This window comes from Prionailurus viverrinus, chromosome C1, assembly GCF_022837055.1.
Source record: "Prionailurus viverrinus isolate Anna chromosome C1, UM_Priviv_1.0, whole genome shotgun sequence".
Classification (NCBI taxonomy): domain Eukaryota; kingdom Metazoa; phylum Chordata; class Mammalia; order Carnivora; family Felidae; genus Prionailurus; species Prionailurus viverrinus.
In genome coordinates, this window is record NC_062568.1 from 4,102,134 (window position 1) to 4,124,393 (window position 22,260).

The window sequence follows — 22,260 nt, forward strand, 5'->3', positions numbered from 1 at the left end:
ACCGCAAAAAAGAAGACTCCGCAAAAAGCCAGCATACGAAATGTCCCATTTCCAATCATCCAATAAGGTTGTCTTAGATACGATTTTGTGTTTCACAAGTTCTACAAAAGTAAGCAATGGAAGCCAGTCTTGAAATTATTGGAAATGATTTTGAATAGGACCCTCACAATAAGAACACCTAACTCAGAGCCATGGTGAGGTGTGATTGTCCTCTTTTATTGGGAGGTAGTTCAGAATTCTGTTGGAACGTCCGTGAATTCCAGACAGCGTAATTTCAGTGCGTAGACTAACCTTTCTACAGGAAGGATGGGTGCCTGCCAGATAAATATCTTTTGCCTTGGAAATCATAACCCAGAAACATTCATAGTTATACAAATAAAAGGTCTGTTATCTTATCATCGTCTTAAACTGCCATTCATCATCTCAAGCTGCCTGATACAGGGTGGCTACAGATATATAGGGATTTTTCCAAGCCAGAAACCCAAAAGAACATCTCTCCTTTATGTAGCATTTATTACATGCCAAATGCACCTTATGTATATGATCTTGTTTGATCCCACAACAACGCTAGAGCCAGACCGTTGTCTCTCTCTGACATAGGAAGAACACGCAATGCTCACAGACTTTAAGCAACTAACTGAAGGTCGAACAGCCGACAAGTGTGAGGCAGGCTTCAAAGCTGGTCCACTGGACTCCAAAATCGTGTCTTCCACACCACACTGTCTGCCATTATGTGAAAGGAGAACTGAAAATGGTTTTGAAGTGAATAAATATAAATTGTTTTCACTTTCTAACCATTAGAAGCATATTGGGTTTTCTCTTTTAAATTAGAAAAAACAAATCCATGGGACGCCTGGGTGGCTCAGTCGGTTGAGCTTCGAACTCTTGACTTCAGTCTCATGGTTCGTGGGTTCGAGCCCCGCGTCAGGCTCTGCACTATTAGTGCTTGGGATTCTCTCTTTCTGTCTCTCTCTCTCTCTCACTTTGTCCCTCCCCTGCTTGCTCGCTCTAAATAAATAGATAGATAGATAGATACCCAGGAATTACGTTACAGAGTTGAAAGCCATCTCTCTCTTGGGCAGTAGCTTGCACATGGGAAATTCAATAATTTCATTCTTGTTTCCTTCTTTGCCAGCACAGACTTTGCCAGTTTCCTGCCGAAGGTCCCAATTTTTAACAAAATGTAATCGCCTCAGTCGTATCTAGAGCAGCCTTAGTGATAGTCCTTGGAATAATTCTTGGTGGAAGCCATGTTGTTAGGGGAATCTACTGGCTGCAAAAGGTTACTTACTTGCTAAGTAGATTTGGAGCAGCAGTTGTCAATCCTGACTGCACATCGGATCCCCCTGGAGAGCTTTAAAATCCCTGCCACTCACGCTGCACCTAGACCATTAAATCATAACCTCTTGGGAGGGGACCCAAACATCAGGTCTTTTTTAAAGCCCTTAAGTGACGCCAATGCTCAGCCAAGGTGGGGTGTCATTGATTTAGAGGCTCTGGACACTCTATTGCAGGGAGGGGTTACCCCAAGAGGCCAGGAGTTCAACGAACTACCTACTTTCATCCATGATTATATGCCAAGGTCACCTCAGATTGTTTCTCTCCTCACCTGAGCTTTTTCCAACCTATGAGATGCAGAGATGGGCAAGTAATTGTGACTTCCTCATCGTGTTCCCCGCAGCTTTATTACGTGGGAAATGGGCCAAAATCAGATTCCTTCTGAAGAGGAGAGTCTGATAATGTGTAGAATCTCATTCCCAGAACACTGAATTTCTCCACAACAATGGGAATCATAGCCAGACGACCCACCAGCTCCTTTGCCCCTTGTCCTTAGACCACGTAGGGAGTTCTTTTCATTGGGGTGAAACGGTAATTTGAGCTTGGAGATTCCAACTGGCCATCAGCAATCATTAGACAATGGAAAGGAATCATGGGGCACCCGGGTGGCTCAGTGGGTAAAGTGGTCCGACTTCAGCTCAGGTCAAGATCTCCCAGTCTGTGAGTTCGAGCTTTATGTCAGGCTCTGTGCTGACAGCTCAGAGCCTGGATTCTGCTTTGGATTCTGTGTCTCCCTCTCTCTCTCTCCCCCTCCCCTGCTCGCACTCTGTCTCTCTCTCTCCCTCTCTCTGTCTCTCTCTCAAAAATAAAGATTTAAAAAATTTTTGTTTTAAATGGAACGGAATCAGAAAGCTTGGGTCTGACTTCCTTTTTTTTTTTTTTGACTTATCTGTGTTTTGTAACCATGGAGGAATCACAACATTGCTTGGGCTGACTTTGCTGAACTCCGGCACAAGAGAGACGAACTGAAGAGGCAGACACGGTTACCAACTTACTGTCCTTATCAGTAAAGCAATTAATCCTATCTTTTTGATATAGAACATTCCTTCAGACAGGACTGCCTGCTCTTACTTGGGAATTCCCCTGCCCTCTTTTTCCCCAAATGCTTTCTCAATGCCGTGTTCCATAAACATGCAGTATCACAGAAAAACTTGTTTCTGGAACCTTCTGTTACATGCAAAATATGATCATGCTCCTGAACTCCTGAACATGCTTTAAAATTATTTTCTTTTAAATGTTTATTTATTTAAGAGAGAGAGAGAGAGAGCGCGCGCGCACGAGGGGGGGGGAGGGGCAGAGAGAGAGGGAGACAGAATCTGAAGCAGGCTCCAGGATCCAAGCTGTCAGCACAGAGCCCAACATGGGGCTTGAACTCATGAACCACGAGATCATGACCTGAGCCGAAGTCACTTAACCAGCTGAGCCACCCAGGCGCCCTCTGAACATACTTTTAAGCTTAAAAGGCCTATTAACAGCAGACCGGTGAATCGTGCATTTTTTCTCTTTTTTATCCACTTATCTGAGATTTGAGTGCTGAAGTGACTGTGAGTTTAGAAAAATAAAAATATTTGTGAAGAAATCAAAGACACAGCTTCAACTTATGGCTTCTGAATTTCAGAATTATTGCCCCCAATAATTCCCTCAGATGTTTATGTCAGTGTGTTTAGTTTATATATTATATATATCATGTGGTTATTTTATATAAAATATATGTACTACATTAAGTTTATTCTAAGAGGCTTATCTACTGGATTATTTCCTGTATTGTGCCAGAGTTAATTAAATTAATAAATCATTACCTTCATAATTTTTAGGATTAGGCCCGCTCACAATCATTAGGCAAAAAAAATTCATTAGCAAACTATGCATCCAAATATGTACATGAATATAGTTAGAGGTTTAAAGGAAAATTTTATTTTGGTTTGGACTAAAAGGGGAAGCTCCTTAGAGTTCAACAAATTTTTTTTTTAATTTTTTTCAATGTTTATTTATTTTTGAGAGACAGAGCCTAAACAGGGGAGGGGCAGAGAGAGAGGAAGACACAGAATCCGAAGCAGGCTCCAGGCTCCGAGCTGTCAGCACAGAGCCCGACACAGAACTTGAACCCACCAGCTGTGAGCTCATGACCTGAGCTGAAGTCGGACGCTTAATCGACTGAGCCACCCAGGAGCCCCAAGTTTAACCACTTTTTAACCTGAAATATTTCCACTGGAATATAGGTTTCCATAACTGTAAAAAGTAATAATGATCAAAAGTAAGATGATGTTTAAAATGTGCCATCTTGGGGCGCCTGGGTGGCGCAGTCGGTTAAGCGTCCGACTTCAGCCAGGTCACGATCTCGCGGTCCGTGAGTTCGAGCCCCGCGTCAGGCTCTGGGCTGATGGCTCGGAGCCTGGGGCCTGTTTCTGATTCTGTGTCTCCCTCTCTCTGCCCCTCCCCTGTTCATGCTCTGTCTCTCTCTGTCCCAAAATAAATAAAAAACGTTGAAAAAAAAATTAAAAAAAAAAAATGTGCCATCTTACCAAATATTGAATGTAACCTCACACCGTAGAGCTAAAATACAGATTGCTTTTTGGATAAGGAATCACTGATCACAAGGCAAGCATTAAGCTTCTGTGACATCAGCAGTTACCACGACATCAGCAGTTACCACAAAATCAGGAAGAAAACACAGGGGGTCGACAAAAACTAGAGCGTCATAAGAAAGTAAGCAGTAAGGATGTGTCGCTCGATACAGTATTGCTGTGAGCGTGGCGTCGGCTGTGCACGGAAGCGTCTTCCTGAATCTTCTGCACGGTGTCATAAATGCATAGCCTGCTGGGGCCAGTCTGGGACTGACTGAGAGTCGGCGGGGGCTGAAGTACACTATGAAGCGATGAGTTCTTTTCAATGTGGTTTGCATCTGGGTGTCCTCACGAACACAAGCTCTCAGCTGTTGGCTGGAAGCGTGGGAGAACTGGGAACCCCTTCCTGTACCCCCCTTAGGTCTGGAGTCAAAAACTCACATAACAGCTAATATAAATGAGGGCAGGAGGCCAAGCACAGGACTAACGGGAAGGGTGGTGACAGTGGCAAAGTCAAGTGTTGACACAGCTATGGAGCAGCTCCAGCTGTCTTGGCTGTGTGGGAAGCTACTGGACTCTGTGTTGCCGTTGGATTTGTTGTGAATGCTCTTAATTTTTAAATGTTGACAACTGATCCAAAACATCTTTTAAACTATGTTCTGGATTTTTTTTTATTTTTTTTTTAACGTTTATTTTTGAGACAGAGAGAGACAGAGCATGAATGGGGGAGGGTCAGAGAGAGGGAGACACAGAATCTGAAACAGGCTCCAGGCTCTGAGCTGTCAGCACAGAGCCCGACGCGGGGCTCGAACTCACGGACCGCGAGATCGTGACCTGAGCCGAAGTCGTTCGTTCAACTGACTGAGCCACCCAGGCGCCCCTGGATTTTTTTTTAAGTTTATTTTATTTTTTTATTTTGAGAGAGAGAGAGAGCAAGCAGGGGAGGGGCAGAGAGAGAGAGGGAGACGGGATCTCAGGCAGACTGTCGGCACAGAGTCCGATGACTTGGGCCTGAACTCCTGACCTGAGCCAAAATCAAGAGTCAGACGCTTAACAGACTGAGCCACCCAGGCATCCCTAAACTATGTTCTGGATTTTAAAAATGCATCCACGGGCTGAATAAGCCCATAGACCACTAGTTTAGGACCTTACCTCTGTTGTGGGCCAGAGAATGAACTTATTTATTTATTTCAGGTCTGTCTTCCTTCAAAACCTAGAACCTTGGTTTCATGCACCACTGCGGTTACTGACACCCACTTTGCATATGCAAAGCCTTTTGCATATAAAGCAATGGGGGAGTTGGTTCTTTGTATTTAACAGCCCTAGTAATGTTGTAGTCTTTGTCTTCAAGTGAGGATTGATTAAGAGAGCACGAATATAAAACACCGTCGGTCAATTCCGTTTTCAATGTTCCACGACAGGACCTTTCATCGGCTTGTTTATTAACACCTGTGGGTGTCGCCGGACCGCAATAATTGGAGGGCTGGTGAACTCCCTCGGCTGGGTATTGAGTGCCTATGCAGCAAACGTGCATTATCTCTTTATCACCTTTGGAGTGACAGCTGGTAAGCACAGTGATCTTTTTTAAACTCGATTTTAAATTTATCTGTTGGGCATTTTGGCAATGAATAGTTACGGAGAGAAGAGACCCATTGAAATATTGTGTCCTTCTGTCTCCTCCCCGCCCCCCCACCCCACCGTATACGCCAGGAAACACTTTTTAATATAAGATATTAAATATGCCTTGAGTGTGGAAAAACAACCTAATGAGCGCACTTGGCCTTCCTATTAGAATCTCATTAAATTTCCCATGATTGGTTCTAAGTTGCCAGTCTTCTTTCTTATGAGGAATAGGAAAGGGAAGGTGATAATACAATTCAAAATAATTCACATAGGTGAACAGACCAAATATGGAGAGAATTGATAACATACTCTCACTTAATAACTGCAGAATGGAGCATGAATCATCGGATAATTATTTTCTCCTTCCGCCCCTTTCAAATGAGTGAAATTAGCAACAAAATCCACAGATATGTAGAGACTCTGAGAAGCAAGTCCAGAGCAGAGAGTGTCACTGCCCAGTGAATAGGTAAGAATTGGCCACTAGGCAACGTGGTTTGCATATCCGTTCTGCAAAACACATTCCCGGCCGTAATTTCCTTTATCAACAGGTAGCAGAACTCGCAACAGATGAGTAGTTTCTTGTACAATTCTATTGCAATGAACCAGAGCTAGCCTGACTTTTCCTTTTTGAGTACAGAGCTTCAATCCCGATAAATGACACCTTGATGACAGTGTTGGAAGAAGAGTTACACATCAGAGTTTGGAAGTTTTGCGCTTTTTTTTCCCCCCACTTATTATCTGTGTGACTTTGGGCAAATCACTTAACCTGCTTACGCCTCAGTTTACTTATCCGCTAAATGGGATAAGGAAGAGTGATGGGTTTACAGGATTATCGAAATGATTGAGATAATCTGTAGAAAGCACTTGGCACAGCATTTGCCACAAAATAGAGTCCTCAGTAGGTGTTAGCTAATGTGTAATTGTATAGAATGCAACATCTTTATTATAGTATAAGCGGAAGTGCCTGCTTTATGATAGCAGGAGACCTGAACACAAAAACCTACCCTCCAAATAAGTCGGCAGGCTGGTTCTCTGTCAGTTACATCAATCCGCATAAAGCATTTCTGTGTCCTTCCAAGCATAGTTTGAAAACCACTGATCTGAAGGACTTGGTAACAGCTCTGAAAGAACAACTTAAGATGTTTTCCCTGAGAAGTTTAGCAACTTTCCCCCAAACGGTCCAATGAATAGAGCCAGCACTGGGATTCTGATACTAGAGGTGAGGAAATAAACACTCCTGCTGAGATCAAGGAGCCACACTGGGGTCTCCGGGCAGACATATGGGGCCCCTGTAACTTGATGTGCTGGTATTTGGTTATCCAGACTAGGACTTGATCCTAAAAACTGAGACTTGAGTTCTCATCGTTCAGAGATTTCTAGGATTAGGTTCTTTGTGTAAATGAACTTTATTTCTTGCAGTTAATTGCTTTTTGACCTTCGAATAATATTGTTTCCACATTCATTCATTTCCTTCTTCATTCACTTACATATTCAACAAATATTTCTGGGTCTAAAGAAGTAGAAGGAAAATCAGGAGGCTAATGAAAGGAGGTGTATCTTGAGCACTCTATGGCTCCCACTTTTTATACAGGAAACACCCAAAGAAAGTCCCTGAAAATAAATGTATCCACCTCATCCACAAATACATATCTAACTATACTTAACTAGAAAATCCTGCTAAATCAGTTAGCTTATATATATATATATATATACACACACGCGCGCAAAACCCTGGGCTGTCATTACAATTTATGTTTGCTATCCTTCTTCATTCCAAAAAGTATTTGAGACAGATTTCTTTGTATCTCTCTCTTTTTCTGAACACCTAAACAATTAAAACCATGTGGGAATATCCTATTAGGCAGAAAAATAATGTCTGTCCGAGCAACCTTATTCAGCAGGGGGAGTCTGGACACATGTCTTCAGTTTACCAGTGCTCCATTTTCTTAGGTCTGTCTCCTGAAGACACGTTTTCCCCCATGCACGCTGACCCAGGACCACAGGATTTTCTTTCCCCTTCTGGGCCTCTTTCCTCTACCCTGTTGGTAGGGCTGTAGCCCCTCCTCTGAACTCAAGTGTGGTAGAGAGTTGTTCCAGGGCCCTGCCCAGGTCTGAACGTTAGCAGGGCCTTGCTTGACCCTTGGGCTCGAGCCACATATCCCTGTCCTGGGTAAGGCCTGTCCTATAAGCTTATGGAATACCCCTGCCCATTACCGATGGCAAAGCCACCTTAGGAAAGGGGAGGATGCTGTTAACGGCATGGATAACATAACAGGGAAATAGATATTTGCAACGTTGGGCCTGGAGGTTTTTTTCCCTCACACATGAGATTGTCTAGTAGGTACACCGAGTTAGAATTAGGGCTTATGCTTAGGTACTTCGGTTCTCTTCCTATTAATCATTTGATTCTGCTGGTGTTTAGAAATCCATAACCACATTAAATTTAGGATGCTAGCTATTGTCAGAAACAAATCCATTTAAAAAGAAAATTAAACTTGCTTTGTGCTCTCAGCAAACTCCAGACTATGACAAATTTCACAGGACAAATGACCCAGTTCTCTCAACAAATAAATTTCAAGGAAAAACCAGAGAAATTTCAAGAGGCTTAAAATTCATGCCAACAAATAGCACTGTGTGGGCCTTATTTGGACCCTGGTTAGATAAACAAGTTTTTAAAGAAAATGTAGTCATTTCTGAGACAATTAGAAATTCAAACCCTTTCTGGATATGTCATGACAGCAAGAAATTCTTCATTTTGGGGCTGCCTGGGTGGCTCAGTCTGTTGAGCGTCTGACTTTGGCTCAGGTCATGGTCTCACGGCTCATGAGTTTGAGCCCCTCTGTGCTGACAGCTCGGAGCCTGGAGCCTGCTTCCGATTCTGTGTCTCCCTCTCTCTCTGCCCCTCCCCCACTTGCATTGTCTCTTTCTCAAAAATAAACATGAAAAAAAGAAAAAAAGAAAAAAAGAAATTCTTCATTTTTTTTCAGATTAAGCTGGTTAAAGAATTCTTCTATTTAGAGATTTATTCTAAAATATTTGCACACAAAATGATATATGCAGGATTTGCTTTACAGTCAGGGGGAGGAGGAATTGTGTTTATGGACTATTGGATATTTTTCTCTGCCTCTTTGAATGTTAGGATATGACAGATTCTGGGTGTTTTGTTTGTGGACTTAAACATCATAAAGATTAATCTAGAGTTTAGTTCAAAATTAAGGATAGCCATTTTCTTCCTGCTCATTTCTCACATAATGCAAATTATTATTATTACCCTCATGGAGGCTTGCAAGGGGGCTTGGGGACATGTTCCTGCTTCTGCTGGGAATCAGTTGGAAGCTAGCTTAATTGTTCTTTTTTTTTTTTTTAAGTTTATTTATTTATTTTTGAGAGAGAGAGAGAGAGAGAGAGAGAGAGAGAGAGCATGAGCAGGGGAAGGGCAGAGAGAGAGTCCCAAGCTCTCCCCCATGAACTGTGAGATCAGGACCTGAGCCAAGATCAAGACGCTCAACCGACTGAGCCACCCACTCGCCCCAGCTTGATTGTTTTTAAAACAAGGGTGTCCACCTGAAGCCCGTTGAAGATCATTGCCTTCTGACAGTTGCTATAAATATCACTGCTCTCAGGTAAATAAAGGGGGCAGGTGGCTTCTTGAGGCTGGTTTTAGAAACTCAGGCTGAAGCAGGGGTGCCTGGGTGGCTCAGTCAGTTGAGCATCTGACCCTTGATTTGGGCTCAGGTCGTGATCCCGGGGTCGTGGGATTGAGCCCCACGTCAAGCCCTGCTCCGAGCTGGGAGGCCGCTTGAGAATCTCCCTCTCTCTCTGCCCCTCCCCGTCTCACTCTCTCTCTTTCTCCCTCAAAAAAAAAAAGGGGGGGGGGGGAGGCAACACCACAGCTAATTTCCAGGTTATTGTGAAACCCAAATCAAATAAAGCCTATAAAGCAACTGGCCCACTGTTGGCTCTCAGTTAATGGTAGTTCGTATTGTATTTGCGTACATGACTGCTCTGGTCTTCTTTTAAGTTCAGGTAATTCTGAAACTATTAGACGATGCTGAACTAAGGAGGCTTCAGCTCTGGGGAGCGACATCGGCCAAAGTCTCTTTCGTACTATCATGCCGCCGTTCTCCTGTCAGGACGTCTTAAGCATTATGGCGCATTAGCCCCATCTATGGCGCCCCATGGTCATTGAAGTGGCTTTTAGGGTTTTCACTGTACCTATAAGTTAAGAATGCAAACCACGACCTCCTGGCCAGCATTTTGTTTCATTTCATTTCATTTTTTAAAATCAAATTCGGGGCGCCTGGGTGGCGCAGTCGGTTAGGCGTCCGACTTCAGCCAGGTCACGATCTCGCGGTCCGTGAGTTCGAGCCTCGCGTCGGGCTCTGGGCTGATGGCTCGGAGCCTGGAGCCTGTTTCCGATTCTGTGTCTCCCTCTCTCTCTGCCCCTCCCCCGTTCATGTTCTGCCTCTCTCTGTCCCAAAAATAAATAAAACGTTGAAAAAAAAATTTAAAAAAAAATAAAATTAAATTTAAAAAAAATCAAATCAAATTCACTTTTTAGAGCCGTTTTAGGTTTGTAGCAAGAGCAAGTAGAAAGCCCAGCTCTCTTGTCCCCCCGCCCCCAACACACACAGTCTCCCCCACCAGCACTTTAATTTGGTCAATGGAAACACAAACTGTTGCAGTTTTCTGAGAAAGATAGCAGTAAAAATCAGAGATACAAGTAAGTATTCTGTGGTTCTCACGTCCAGTAGCTGGGTGTATTTATGGGTACATTCCTTTTATTCTTCCTATACATTTGTGAACACATGGACCCATTTCTGAGACTTCTCCAAATTGCCTGGAATTGCTCTGTGGCCGCTGGTACGTAAATACTTTCCCGGGTACTTAGTACAATTAGCGCTGACAGCAGGGCCCTTGGCATCCATTTATTTGTTCAGTCACCCATCTTTTCATGCCTGCATCCGTTCGGATCTTCTGATGTGAGCATGCTGGCTTACTTCATTATTGGAGTAAGCTATGCTGCAAAGCCTCATAGGGAAATGAGGGACTAGAAACTTCCACGGATGACCCGCTCCGGGCTTACCCACTGAGCTTCTTTGTTACGAACATTATTCTTTCTTTGTGTAAAAAAAATAGCATAGAGGGGCGCCCGGGTGCCTCAGTCGGTTAAGCGCCCGACTTCGGCTCAGGTCATGATCTCACAGTTTGTGAGTTCGAGCCCCGTGTCGGGCTCTGTGCTGACAGCTCGGAGCCTGGAGCCTGCTTCGGATTCTGTGTCTCCCTCTCTCTCTGCCCCTCCCCTGCTCACACTCTGTCTCTGTCTCTCTCAAAAATAAATACACATTAAAAAAAAAGAAAAAAGTTAAAACCGAATAGTATAGAGACTATGATAATGAAATGCTGCAAGGTCTGGAGACGGTCACTTACGTGGCGCTGTGTGCTTTTTCTCCCCGTCCAACCCGCGCAGGCTTTGGAAGTGGGATGGCCTACCTGCCGGCTGTGGTCATGGTGGGAAGGTACTTTCAGAAGAGACGCGCCCTTGCCCAGGGCCTCAGCACCACCGGGACGGGGTTTGGCACCTTCCTCATGACGGTTTTGCTCAAGTACCTGTGCGCGGAGTACGGTTGGCGGAACGCGATGTTCATCCAAGGCGCTGTGTCCTTGAACTTGTGTGTTTGCGGGGCGCTTATGAGGCCCCTCTCTCCTGGGAAGGAGCTCAACGACGACCGTGGAGGGAAGGATCCACAGGTGGTCCCGGCTCAGTCCCCTGGATCCAAGTCAAGCGGACAGTTGGACGGAGCAAAAGAGAAGGGTGGCGGGCCCAGGAATGAGGAGACCCTCGGGGACCTCCCCGCCCAGGCGGGCCAAGAGAAGGCAGGGCACGGCCAGAACATGGGCGCCTTTCGGGTCCTGAAGACGGCGAGCCAGCTGACCAGGAGAGTCAAGAAGGGCTTCCGAGCCTGGTACTCGGGCTATTTTGGAGCAGCCTCGCTCTTCACTAATCGGATGTTTGTCGCCTTCATTTTCTGGGCTCTGTTTGCCTACAGCAGCTTTGTCGTCCCCTTCATCCACCTCCCAGAAATAGTCAATTTGTATAATTTATCCGAGCAAAACGATGTTTTCCCTCTGACCTCAATTATAGCAATAGTGCATATCTTTGCAAAAGTGATCCTGGGCGTTGTGGCCGACTTACCTTGCATCAGCGTTTGGAACGTCTTCCTGATGGCCAACTTCACCCTCGTCCTCAGTATTTTCATCCTGCCGCTGGTGCACACGTACGCCGGCCTGGCGGTCATCTGCGCCCTGATAGGGTTTTCCAGTGGTTATTTCTCCCTGATGCCCGTAGTGACTGAAGACTTGGTTGGGATCGAGCACCTGGCCAACGCCTACGGCATCATCATCTGTGCCAATGGCATTTCCGCGCTGCTCGGGCCACCGTTTGCAGGTAAACCATGAGAGGTTTTCAGAGCTTCGAGCACATGTAGAGAGCTGGGTGTGTTCTCATTTGCGCTTTGAAGTCCAAGAAAGAAGTTCCCGTTTGTGCACGTGCGTCTTTTTCTTCCCGTTCTGGGCCCCCCAGCTTCTCATTTGTAAACGTTAGCAAGGTAACGGTCCTTCTTTCAGGTAGAATGAGATGAACTTCCCATCTGTATCCGCAAGTTAAGCAGCCGGGCTAGTAAAGTAAGTGGGCAGTGGAATCGCACAGAAGCCCTACCCCATCTGGAGGAGGCAGCCTCCGCCCACCTCCAGCAGATCTCGGTCACCAAGAAATTTGGAAAATTGTTGCCAGATCCTCTATCGTTAGTGTTGTTGCTGCTGCTGCTGTTTCCAAAGGAAAACTAGGAATTGAGCTCTTAGGTGACGTTTCCAGATTTGTCTTAATTAAATTTAAAAAAAATTTTTTTTGAGAGAGAGAGAGAGCATGAGCAGGGGAGAGGTGGAGAGAGAGAGAGAGAGAGAGAGAGAGAGAGAGAGAATCCCAAGCAGGCTCCGTGCCCAGTGTGGAGCCCGACGCCAGGTTCCATCTCACAACCGTGAGACCATGACCTGAGTCGAAATCGAGAGTTGGACGCTTAACCAATGGAGCCACCCAGACACCCCTATGTTATTTTAATTGAAGTATCGTTGACACACAACATTATATTAGTTTCGGGTGTATAACATAGTGGTTCCACAATTATGTACATTATGGACTGCTCATCATGGTAAGCGTCATTATCATGACATTTCCAGATGTTTAAGACACTGCGCGTAGGTCCCATGGGACACACCAAGGAGCTGGGTCTAGCCCGGTAGCAGTTTCTTGTCGCTGCTCTGATAACTGCCACGGACTTACGGGCTTAAAACATTACACACTTATTACCTTATAGCTGTAGGGGTCAGAAGGCTAAATTGGATCCCAGCGGGCTACAGGCAAGGTGGCCGCAGAACCGCCTTCTTTCTGGAAGATGCGTGGAGGCACCCATTTTTTTCCCCGTGGCAGCTTCTGGAGACTGCCTGCAGTTGTGGTTCTTAGCCCCTTCCTGCACCTTCTAAGCAGCTTCTCATCTTCCTCTGATTCTGACTCTCCTGCTCCCTTCCTTCACTTGGGTTACATCGGCTCTGCTGCACAGTCCAGGATAATCCCCGTCGCGAGATCCTTAACTCAATCCCATCTGCCAAGTCTCTTTTGCCACGTAAGGTAACATTCACAGGTTCCAGGGACTAGGACGGGAGCAGCTGGGGAGACTTGGGGCATTCTGCCCGCCAGAGGCCCAGAGGCCACCAGTTGACAACATCCAGGGCCAGCTCTCTCCCACGCGTTCACCTGCGTTCAGTGAGGAACTTGCTTCCCGCAGTAGGCGTACCAGAAATCACGGGTACTCAGGAGTCCTAGGGCAGCCGGGATCTCTCTGAACCTGTTGTTTGTGGAAAACATATCAGCAGGTAGACTCAGCCCCCAAGAGGCCAGGTACTGGGCGAAGGTGACGAAGTCAACTCTGTCCAAAGATTGGAGGCAGGAGCCCACATAGTGTGGCAGGGGCTGGGGCCAGACATCAACACATAGGTGCCACCTAGAGGTGGCTGACAGGGCTGCGAGGTCACGGCCGGTAGCTGTCATCAAAGCTGCCCGAGCTTTTGTGCAGTGATTTCAAGTGACTTGGTAGAGCCTCACCCGTTCGGGTGCCCCCACCCCCTGCTTGCCTGGCCCCTCCTGGCCCTTTATTCTCATATCCTCTGCAGGAATACCTCTACCAAAGAACCCCATGGCTGCAGGACAAAGCCCTCCCCGCCCTTTCCTTCCTAGTCTCTCTAGGGATCATACAGTCATATCCTATCCTCCGACCCCACTGGCAGAAGGCTTGTGTCAACACATTCATTTTTAAGTCCCCCACAGAATGTGAAATTCAAGAAATCATGGGTTTTTGCCTATACAGCTGATAGCACTGGCTGGTAAAGGTTTAGACCCAAGACTCAGTTTAGGAAACCTACCGGCTACACGGGGGGCTGCTCCCGTTCTCTGTCCATACACAGACATGCGGGTGCAGCATTTCTAGGTGACAGTGATTAACAGGCAGTGTAGCAAACCAAACTGGTAGCTGGAAAGCTAGAACTTGCTCAGGGATCTCATGCAGAATTTCCTCTCAGGGATGCAGTTGGCTGTAAGAGAGCACCCCACCAATGGTAGCTTAAACAGAGATTTAGTTGTGTCCCATAATCAGAAATCAGAGATACTGGATGGTATAGGGACAGCGTCTCCAAGATCCTTCTGGCCTTTTCCTTATGCTAATTGCCTCATGGCCGCACAATGACAGCTGCAGCTCCAGCCCCTACATCTTCATTTATAATAAGGAGGAGGATGGGAAGAAAGGCTCAGTTTCAGCCGACTTCCATTTCCATCTGACCGGCCAGAACTGTGTCACACAGCCAGTCCAAGCTTCGAGGGAACTGTATTTTGCTTTCTAGCCTCTGTAGTAGAGGAAGGAAAGGAGAAAAGAATTGAGATTGGGGGTTGGATCAGGCAACCAATGATACTTCCTAGAGATGTTAAACCGAAATATCCATTAAAGGGATGGGGATATTATCAGTGGCTCACCCACTCTCTTGTTGAAAGTTCTTCAGATGTATTGTATTTGGAAACGGAATCTGTCGTTGACGGTTCTTTTCATGATCCAGGTGTACTTTCTGCTTCTTTTTTTTCATTATTTAAACAATTTTTTTTTTTTTTTACATTTATTTATTTTTGAGAGACAGAGCGCAAGCGGGGTAGGGGCAGAGAGAGAGGGAGACACAGAATCCGAAACAGGCTCCAGGCTCCGAGCTGTCAGCCCAGAGCCCGACATGGGGCTCGAACCCACGAACCGTGAGATCATGGCCCGAGCCAAAGCCGGACGCTTAGCCGACTGAGCCACCCCGGTGCCCCACATATTTTCTGCTTCTAATGGTCAGTCTGGGGTTATTTTTATACTGATCCGCCAGATTTCAATAGCAGCACCACAACACAGCTGTGACGTGTGGCACGTGCAATTCATGATCAACGTTAACTAAAGCACCAAAGTTGGCCAGCATACTTTCTTTATCCCATTCTCATGGTCACGTCCTTCTCACTGATTTGCATTCTAGGGCACTTTTTGGAGTGGAAGAGAAAGAAATTAGAACCAGAGCAGGGAGTTTTACCCAACCCTCAAATCATCACGTGTTATCTCTGCCTGCTTCAAGGTTCCCACCATGGATGGTAGAAACCACTGCATTAATGGTTAAGAATCATCTATGAATGGATGTCAAAGGCTGCCCTGGGGACTGTAAAATCAATGTTCTGCTGTGCGTCTCTAGGCCACCAACTGAAGGGGATTTTCTTTCTTCGTCTTGCACCAAACTCATGCACTAAGGAATGCTGACAACATCATTGGCTAATTGCACCGTGTTTATTTAATCCATTGACTTTCCAGGCCAAGGAGCCAACATCACAATGGGATGGAAGCCTAGTCTTTTGTGTATCACAGTTCAGAAGCGACTGGCAATATGAGTAACCAAATTACCACATGAAATTCTTGCTAGAAATTCAAGGTGGGCTAGAAATTATTACTTAGCTGGGTTTGCTACAGGAAAGATGATTGTTCACATTACTTTTTTCTCTTTTAATGGGTTCAGAAATGAATATGTTTCCCATTTGCCAAAGTGATTTCTACTGGCATTAAAAAATCTGGTACCATTTAGTAGCAGGTTAGACGATCACACAGTTCCATTTAGGAGAAGAATATACAATAAGATACTGAACAGACATTTCAGCCCTGGCATTTAGCAACATGAACTTTTTGATCTAATTCATTTCTAGCGTTGTTGGGCATTCAGTTCATCTCTTTGAAAGATGTAATAATAGTAGATACTTTTCTAGAAGTTTCCAATGTAAAATATAGCAAAACGTGGCCACCAGATTTCACTAAGAATCTGCACACACATACTTCCTCTGTTTGCCTAAAATATAGCAATTAACAGTGTTTTTCATCAAAAGCTGGGAACACCTATTTAATAAATAAGAAAAACATCTACCATTCCTCATTTGACAGACTCCAGTGAACAGTGAATGCAATTTAATAGGGAACCAGATTTTACTTGGAAGCTGTTGATTTGAATTGGTTGAATCAAGGTTGCCGAAGATGCCAGTCTCCAAACCGAGGAACCGAGATCAGACCTGTAGGGAGAGGTGGTGAAGGATGAATGAGGTGGGCAGCTTGTCAGAAACATCGTTTCTCTGAAGGGTTACGTCCCTGCGTGTTGAGGATCAAGGCACGTGGCAAAGCCCTGTCTCTCCTGACCTGCTTTGCATCTGATGCAGGGATGGCCTAAATTCAAAGTGGAAGAAAGGTTAAAACCAGCGCCAAAGAGAAACCGCAGGAACCAGGGTCATTTAAAAATAAATCCTAAAGGTTGGGGCTCCCAGGTCGCTCAGTGGGTTAAGTGTCCAACTCTTGATTTCAGCTCAGGCCGTGATCTTACAGTTCGTGGGTTCGAGCCCCTGCATCGGGCTTTGCGCTGACAGTGTGGAGCCTGCTTGGGATTCTCTCTCTCTCCCTCTTTCTCTCTGCCCCTCCGCTGCTTGCATGCATGTGCATGCGCTGGCTCTCTCTCTCTCTCTCTCTCAAAAGATAATTAAATAAATAAATAAGAAGCTATAAAAACTTGAGTGTGGCTTGTGCTCATGGTTAAGCTTGGGGCTACAGGGGAGGGAGGGGCCACATCACAGAGCCCTGGGAACTTATTTCAACCCCTTCAAACAAAAAAGTAAAGGAAATAAATGGTCTGATCTGCATACAAATTGATTTTCCAATCAGTTAAGATCTTGTCCTGTTTCTGAGACCCATGTTCAGCAGCAGGGATGGGTCACCTCGTTCCAGCTGTCAGGCATTGGTCATTCTTTCTACCCTGTCACTCGGTCATATGAGAAGCACAGATTTACCCATTGAAATGACATGGTCACCATTCGTAGGGGATGAGTGGACTATGGGAACCTCATTTATGTTTTACCGATTGTTTTTAACTGTAGCTTGTAGATGGTCCTGTCACATAATCCGTTTGTAGGGACAGGGCACCGCGTCATCTGCAGGCAGGCCCTTCATAGGTCACAGTGGTGCACAGGTGTCAGGCGGTAACACAGAGCCAAGTTGGGTGCAGTCTCGTTCGCCTGTCCGTGTCAGAGTCCCTTCTGATTCCGTCGGAAGTCACGTCTGTCTCTGGGGTATATGTTCAATCTTCCCTTGTTCCTCTTGTCTTGGATCAGAAATTAAGAAAACCTGAGAGCATTTTACTAAGCTACATCTCAAGAGCCCGGTATTTTCTTCTTTCGTGTGTTTCTATCAAAGAACAAACTCAAAAAAGTTGGTTAACTTGTAAAGTATATCGGGAGCCCACCGCTTTTGAGCGGTTACAATATGTCAATGTTTCATGCTGTCAAGTGTTTGCTTTTCCTTATGACTACCTTGACTCACCCGGTCGCATTAATTATGCAGGAGATACAATGAATGAAGAGATAAAGACAAGAGCCAGGAAGTCAGAAGCACTGCTTGACATATTGAACAGTTGCTTTTGTGTAGCTATTTGTGGGTGGGAGGTTTAGTTGCGTTTATGCGTTCATTTGCCAGATAGTTTTGAAAAGATAGCTTTCAAAGGTGGTCACGAAGTACTCCCTTTCATCATTAAATCATTTCTATCTTCCTTATGTCTTTGCTAATGTACGTGTGCATCTGAAAAAGAAGTGAATGTTCAAAATTTACATTTTTACCATAAATGAAATTCTTGTGGATAGTTTAATCCTCTTAGCTTGCATGGTTTGCATGTCATGGGACCATGAAATGTGACTAATTCTTAGATTTAATCACTGGGGTGTAACTGTGTTTCATAGTTTCTGAGACCTTTTTTTTTTTTCTTCCACATTTTAACATTTCTGAAATTGGAATACATTTTACAAAGCCCTGGGACACTGGGTCGTATTTCAACCGACAAGGATATTTCTTTCTTATTGCTACATAAGATAATGATGCATCATGCAATTCATGGTGTCTTAGAATCCATGAACTATAATAGCATTTTACAGCCTAGTATGATGAGTGTATGAAAGCTTTAGATTATAATATTAAAGTATGATTTCTTGAAAACTGAAAATCTAGTCAGCATTGAAGGCTATCTCCTGGGCAATTTCAAGTTATATATATATATATATATATATATATGTATAAATATGTATATATATAATATAACATATAGTTATATAATATATATATTAACGTTTTATAGCTGTAAGTATGAATTTATAAAACATGGAAACTTGTATTCTTTATAGAATAGATGTTTACTCTCAAACACTCCACAGTGAATGAAGGTTCAAATGTCTCAGCCTTTTTTGGTATACACCAGAAACTCCTTCAGAAGGGTTTTGAAAGTTTGAGAGGGGCGCCTGGGTGGCGCAGTCGGTTAAGCGTCCGACTTCAGCCAGGTCACGATCTCGCGGTCCGTGAGTTCGAGCCCCGCGTCGGGCTCTGGGCTGATGGCTCAGAGCCTGGAGCCTGTTTCCGATTCTGTGTCTCCCTCTCTCTCTGCCCCTCCCCCGTTCATGCTCTGTCTCTCTCTGTCCCAAAAATAAACGTTGAAAGTTTGAGAAAAGATTGGTGGTTATATTTGTGAGAAAAAGAAAATCATTGGGTTCGCTTTTCAACTGCTGGCTTTGTGCCAGCCTGAGAGACCCTGAGAGCTGCACATCACATCCTCCCAGTGGCTCCCAGTCAGCCAGCCACTGTTTCCAGGCCTTGAGTACTTTGTAAGGTGCCCTAGCAGCTCAGAGAAAAATGCCTGCCGTTCCCAGGCACCGAGAACTCCGGCTTGTGTAGCCTGGGCTTAAAAATAGCTAAATGAAGGGCGCCTGGGTGACTCAGTCGGTTAAGTGTCCGATTTCTGCTTGGGTCATGATTTCACGGCTTGTGGGTTCGAGCCCCACGTCGGGCTCTGTGCTGACAGCTCAGAGCCTGGAACCTGCTTCAGATTCTGTGTCTCCCTCTTTCTCTGCCCCTCCCCTGTTCATGCTCTGTCTCTCTCTCTCTCTCTCTCAAAAATAAACATTCAAAAAAAAAAAAAAACCTTTAAAAAATGGCTAAATGAAATGTTTGGGGTATTACATGACCTATAACTAAATCCTTATAGAAATATTTACAGGAGCAGTAATTGTGTTCTTGACTTTCATCAGCTATGTTACACTGAATATATTCTTTTTTTGGTTTTGCAGGTTGGATCTATGACATCACAGAAAAATACGATTTTTCCTTCTATATATGTGGCTTACTCTACATGGTAGGAATACTCTTTTTACTCATTCAACCGTGTATTCAAATTATCGAACAATCCAGAAAGAAATACATGGATGGCTCCCATGTTTAGTGTCATGTTATGTTTCCCGTAAGATTTCTTTGTGGTACCCACGCCTACCTCACATGATTGCTGTGAGGAGCCTGTGACATTGTGGGGAAGGGCTTTGGATGGTAACGGGCACCGTCATTTGTAAATGCCATGGTCGTGACTTCGTTCGAAAGCAGCACTGCCTTTCCGTTTGGGGAGAAGCAATACTGGGAGGTATTAAAGCCTGCATATGTCTTAGAGAAGACAATGTCCTCCGAAGACACCCTACTAAATAGTCGGTAGAAATGCCCTTACAAAAACTATTCTCTCTCATCATCCCCTGGGACTAAGGTTTTAGCTACAGCTTTTGAAACAAACACGGGGAATAAAATCTTTTCAACTCAACTACTCTTTGTAAGGTGGAAATTAACCGAATGCTTTTGGAAAGCTTACAGAGGACTGGGTTTCAAGCACAAGAGTATAACTAGGTTTCAGAACTTGTTACAGGGAGCTGTTGATCTACTAGTGAAAAGCAGGCTCTAATTTCAAAAGTAATACCTTTAGTACAATCAGAGAAACACAGTTTATATTTTTATGAAAGAATCCTGCAGCTGGGGAGTACGGTTTCTAAATCTTCCTCTAAGAAAATCATCTGCCGTCAATCCTGACTCAATATCTAGCTATAAACTGAACCTTAAGACAAAACGTAGATAAATAATAATGATTTCCTTAGTGAGAGGTCGTATTTGTCACACGAACATTGAATCAAGGGCTATGATTCAAGCACTTTTATTCATATCATTGGCCTCTTCGTTTTGGGAGCATGATCTGGGGTTTATAAAAAAATTTTTTTCTGGATTTCTCCCACCCAATAAATCAAGCAGAGAGTAATTGCTGGCCGGTATCTAAAGCTGGCAGTTAATCATTTTTAAAGTGTGTTACTAATCCAGAATGTGAGACTATCAAATTGTGAGGTTCATAAACAGAATTCCCTTAGTCTAGATGTCTGTGCACCTGACAATGGAGTAGTGCTAACCAGTAGCCCTGCTCCAGAGTCTCTTGTTAGGGAGACAGTTCATTTGCCTGAGCTCGTCGAGGTTCCAAAAATAGTTCTCTTGACTGATTTCGTGCGCAAAAGATAACTGTGGTCCATGACATCAAATAATGCTCTTCCTTTATCTGAGACGTTTATTTTTCTAAGCCAGAACAGTTTTCGGACTACAGAATGTTCTTCCCAGATTTTGAAATTTCTGGCCGCCTCACTTGTTTACACATATTTTAGAACCGTGTAAATTTCTACTTACAATTTGCTCCTCACACACGTAAAAATCCTTTAATATCATTGCCCAATGTCTTGGGTCAAATTTATCTAAAGTGAGCACAGACCATTCTGTTATCCTTGGTAATTAGAAGCAGGGACAGTACTAACATTTGGAATCACACAATGTTACCCCAAGCTTCGTTTTAGCCAATAGTTTCAGGTTTTTCCTCCACCAAACGCTTCAGAGCTGTCGACAAGGGATTACGGGGACAAATTTCCTTTTTGTTTTGTCTCCATTATTTCCTGTTCCGATGTCTCGTGGGAGGAGTTGTGTGATTAAAGGGACCACCAAAATCACAATAATAATAAAAGGCAGCTAATGGAAAGGAGAAACAAAAGCATAGTTAGTATGCACACTCAATATTACCTCTAATGACTCAAGAATCGCCTGTAAATTGTTATAGACAATAAATTGCATGCATACTTCATTTGGTTCAACACAACGACCCATTTGTTATCATTACAGCTTTGGCTGCTGTTTAAGAATCCAGCTGTCTATTTTGATAAAGGTATTCTTAAATCCTGAGGCAATGCTCTCTCTATATGTATTTACTGTAATATCAGATAACTAGATTGAGGAAAAAAACAAAACATGTGTTTTAAAACTGACTACAAGCCTTCCATTACTTTCATGTTCAGACAACACCAAATGAACAAGAGGCGGTGTTCAGTATTTTGAATGGTGCTATAGACCATGCATTTTGCTGTTCACACTGCTGGCTGTGCATCACAAACATGAACTTTTTATCCAGTTCCCCGGCTTTCGTTACGCCCAAGTTAGACCCGCTGAGGTGCAGTTCATACAGCTGTTCGTTGACTTTCTGCATTTGTGGAAGGGTGATTTCTACCAGATCAGAAGCTCCTATTTTACAAAAACAGTAAAACCTGCTTGCAGCGTTCATGTGGACAACAGAATAAAAGAGAATGCTATGAAGAATTACAGCAAGCATATTAACACTTCCTGTTTAAACGATGTTATTATTCACAGTTGGCAATATTATAAATGGTTCATTGTATATTTATACCACGTGCTTTATAGTGTTCCCCTCCACACACACATATCCAAGCGACTTTTCTTTACATAAGATGAAATAAATTTTGTCCTCTTTAAAGACGGTCATTGTGTTTTTATGTAAAATCTCTATTGTCTTGGCTTTAGCGGGGTAAAGTCCTAAAATGTAACCGATGATCATCTGTTTGGTTCCTTCCCCTGGAACAGTTTTTTCTCTAGATGTGGTCATAGAACCACCTGGAGAGAATCACGTAAGGTGGTCGTTAGAAATGCCAAGCCCATGGGGTGCCTGGGTGGCTCAGTCGGTTGAGCGTCTGACTTCGGCTCAGGTCATGATCTCGCGGTCTGTGAGTTCGAGCCCCGCGTCGGGCTCTGTGCTGACAGCTCAGAGCCTGGAGCCTGCTTCTGAATCTGTGTCTCCCTCTCTCTCTCTGCCCCTCCCTCGCTTATGCTCCCTCTCTCTGCAAAGAATAAATAAAACATTAAAAAAAAGAAAGAAATGCCAAGCACAGCTATTAAATCTGAAATGTATATGC

General features: G+C 44.3%; 1 protein-coding gene across 1 annotated transcript in view; it reads left to right on the forward strand.

Annotated features, from left to right (window-relative positions):
- Positions 1-21,829, forward strand: part of SLC16A14 (solute carrier family 16 member 14) — a 33,953-nt gene extending 12,124 nt beyond the window's left edge. Inside the window, exons 3-5 of the mRNA XM_047872915.1 lie at positions 5,324-5,467; positions 10,996-11,973; positions 19,282-21,829. Of these exons, the coding sequence (XP_047728871.1) occupies positions 5,324-5,467; positions 10,996-11,973; positions 19,282-19,433 (1,274 nt within the window). The 3' untranslated portion in view covers positions 19,434-21,829. The remainder of the gene's footprint in view (positions 1-5,323; positions 5,468-10,995; positions 11,974-19,281) is intronic.
- The last annotated feature ends 431 nt before the right edge of the window (positions 21,830-22,260 follow it).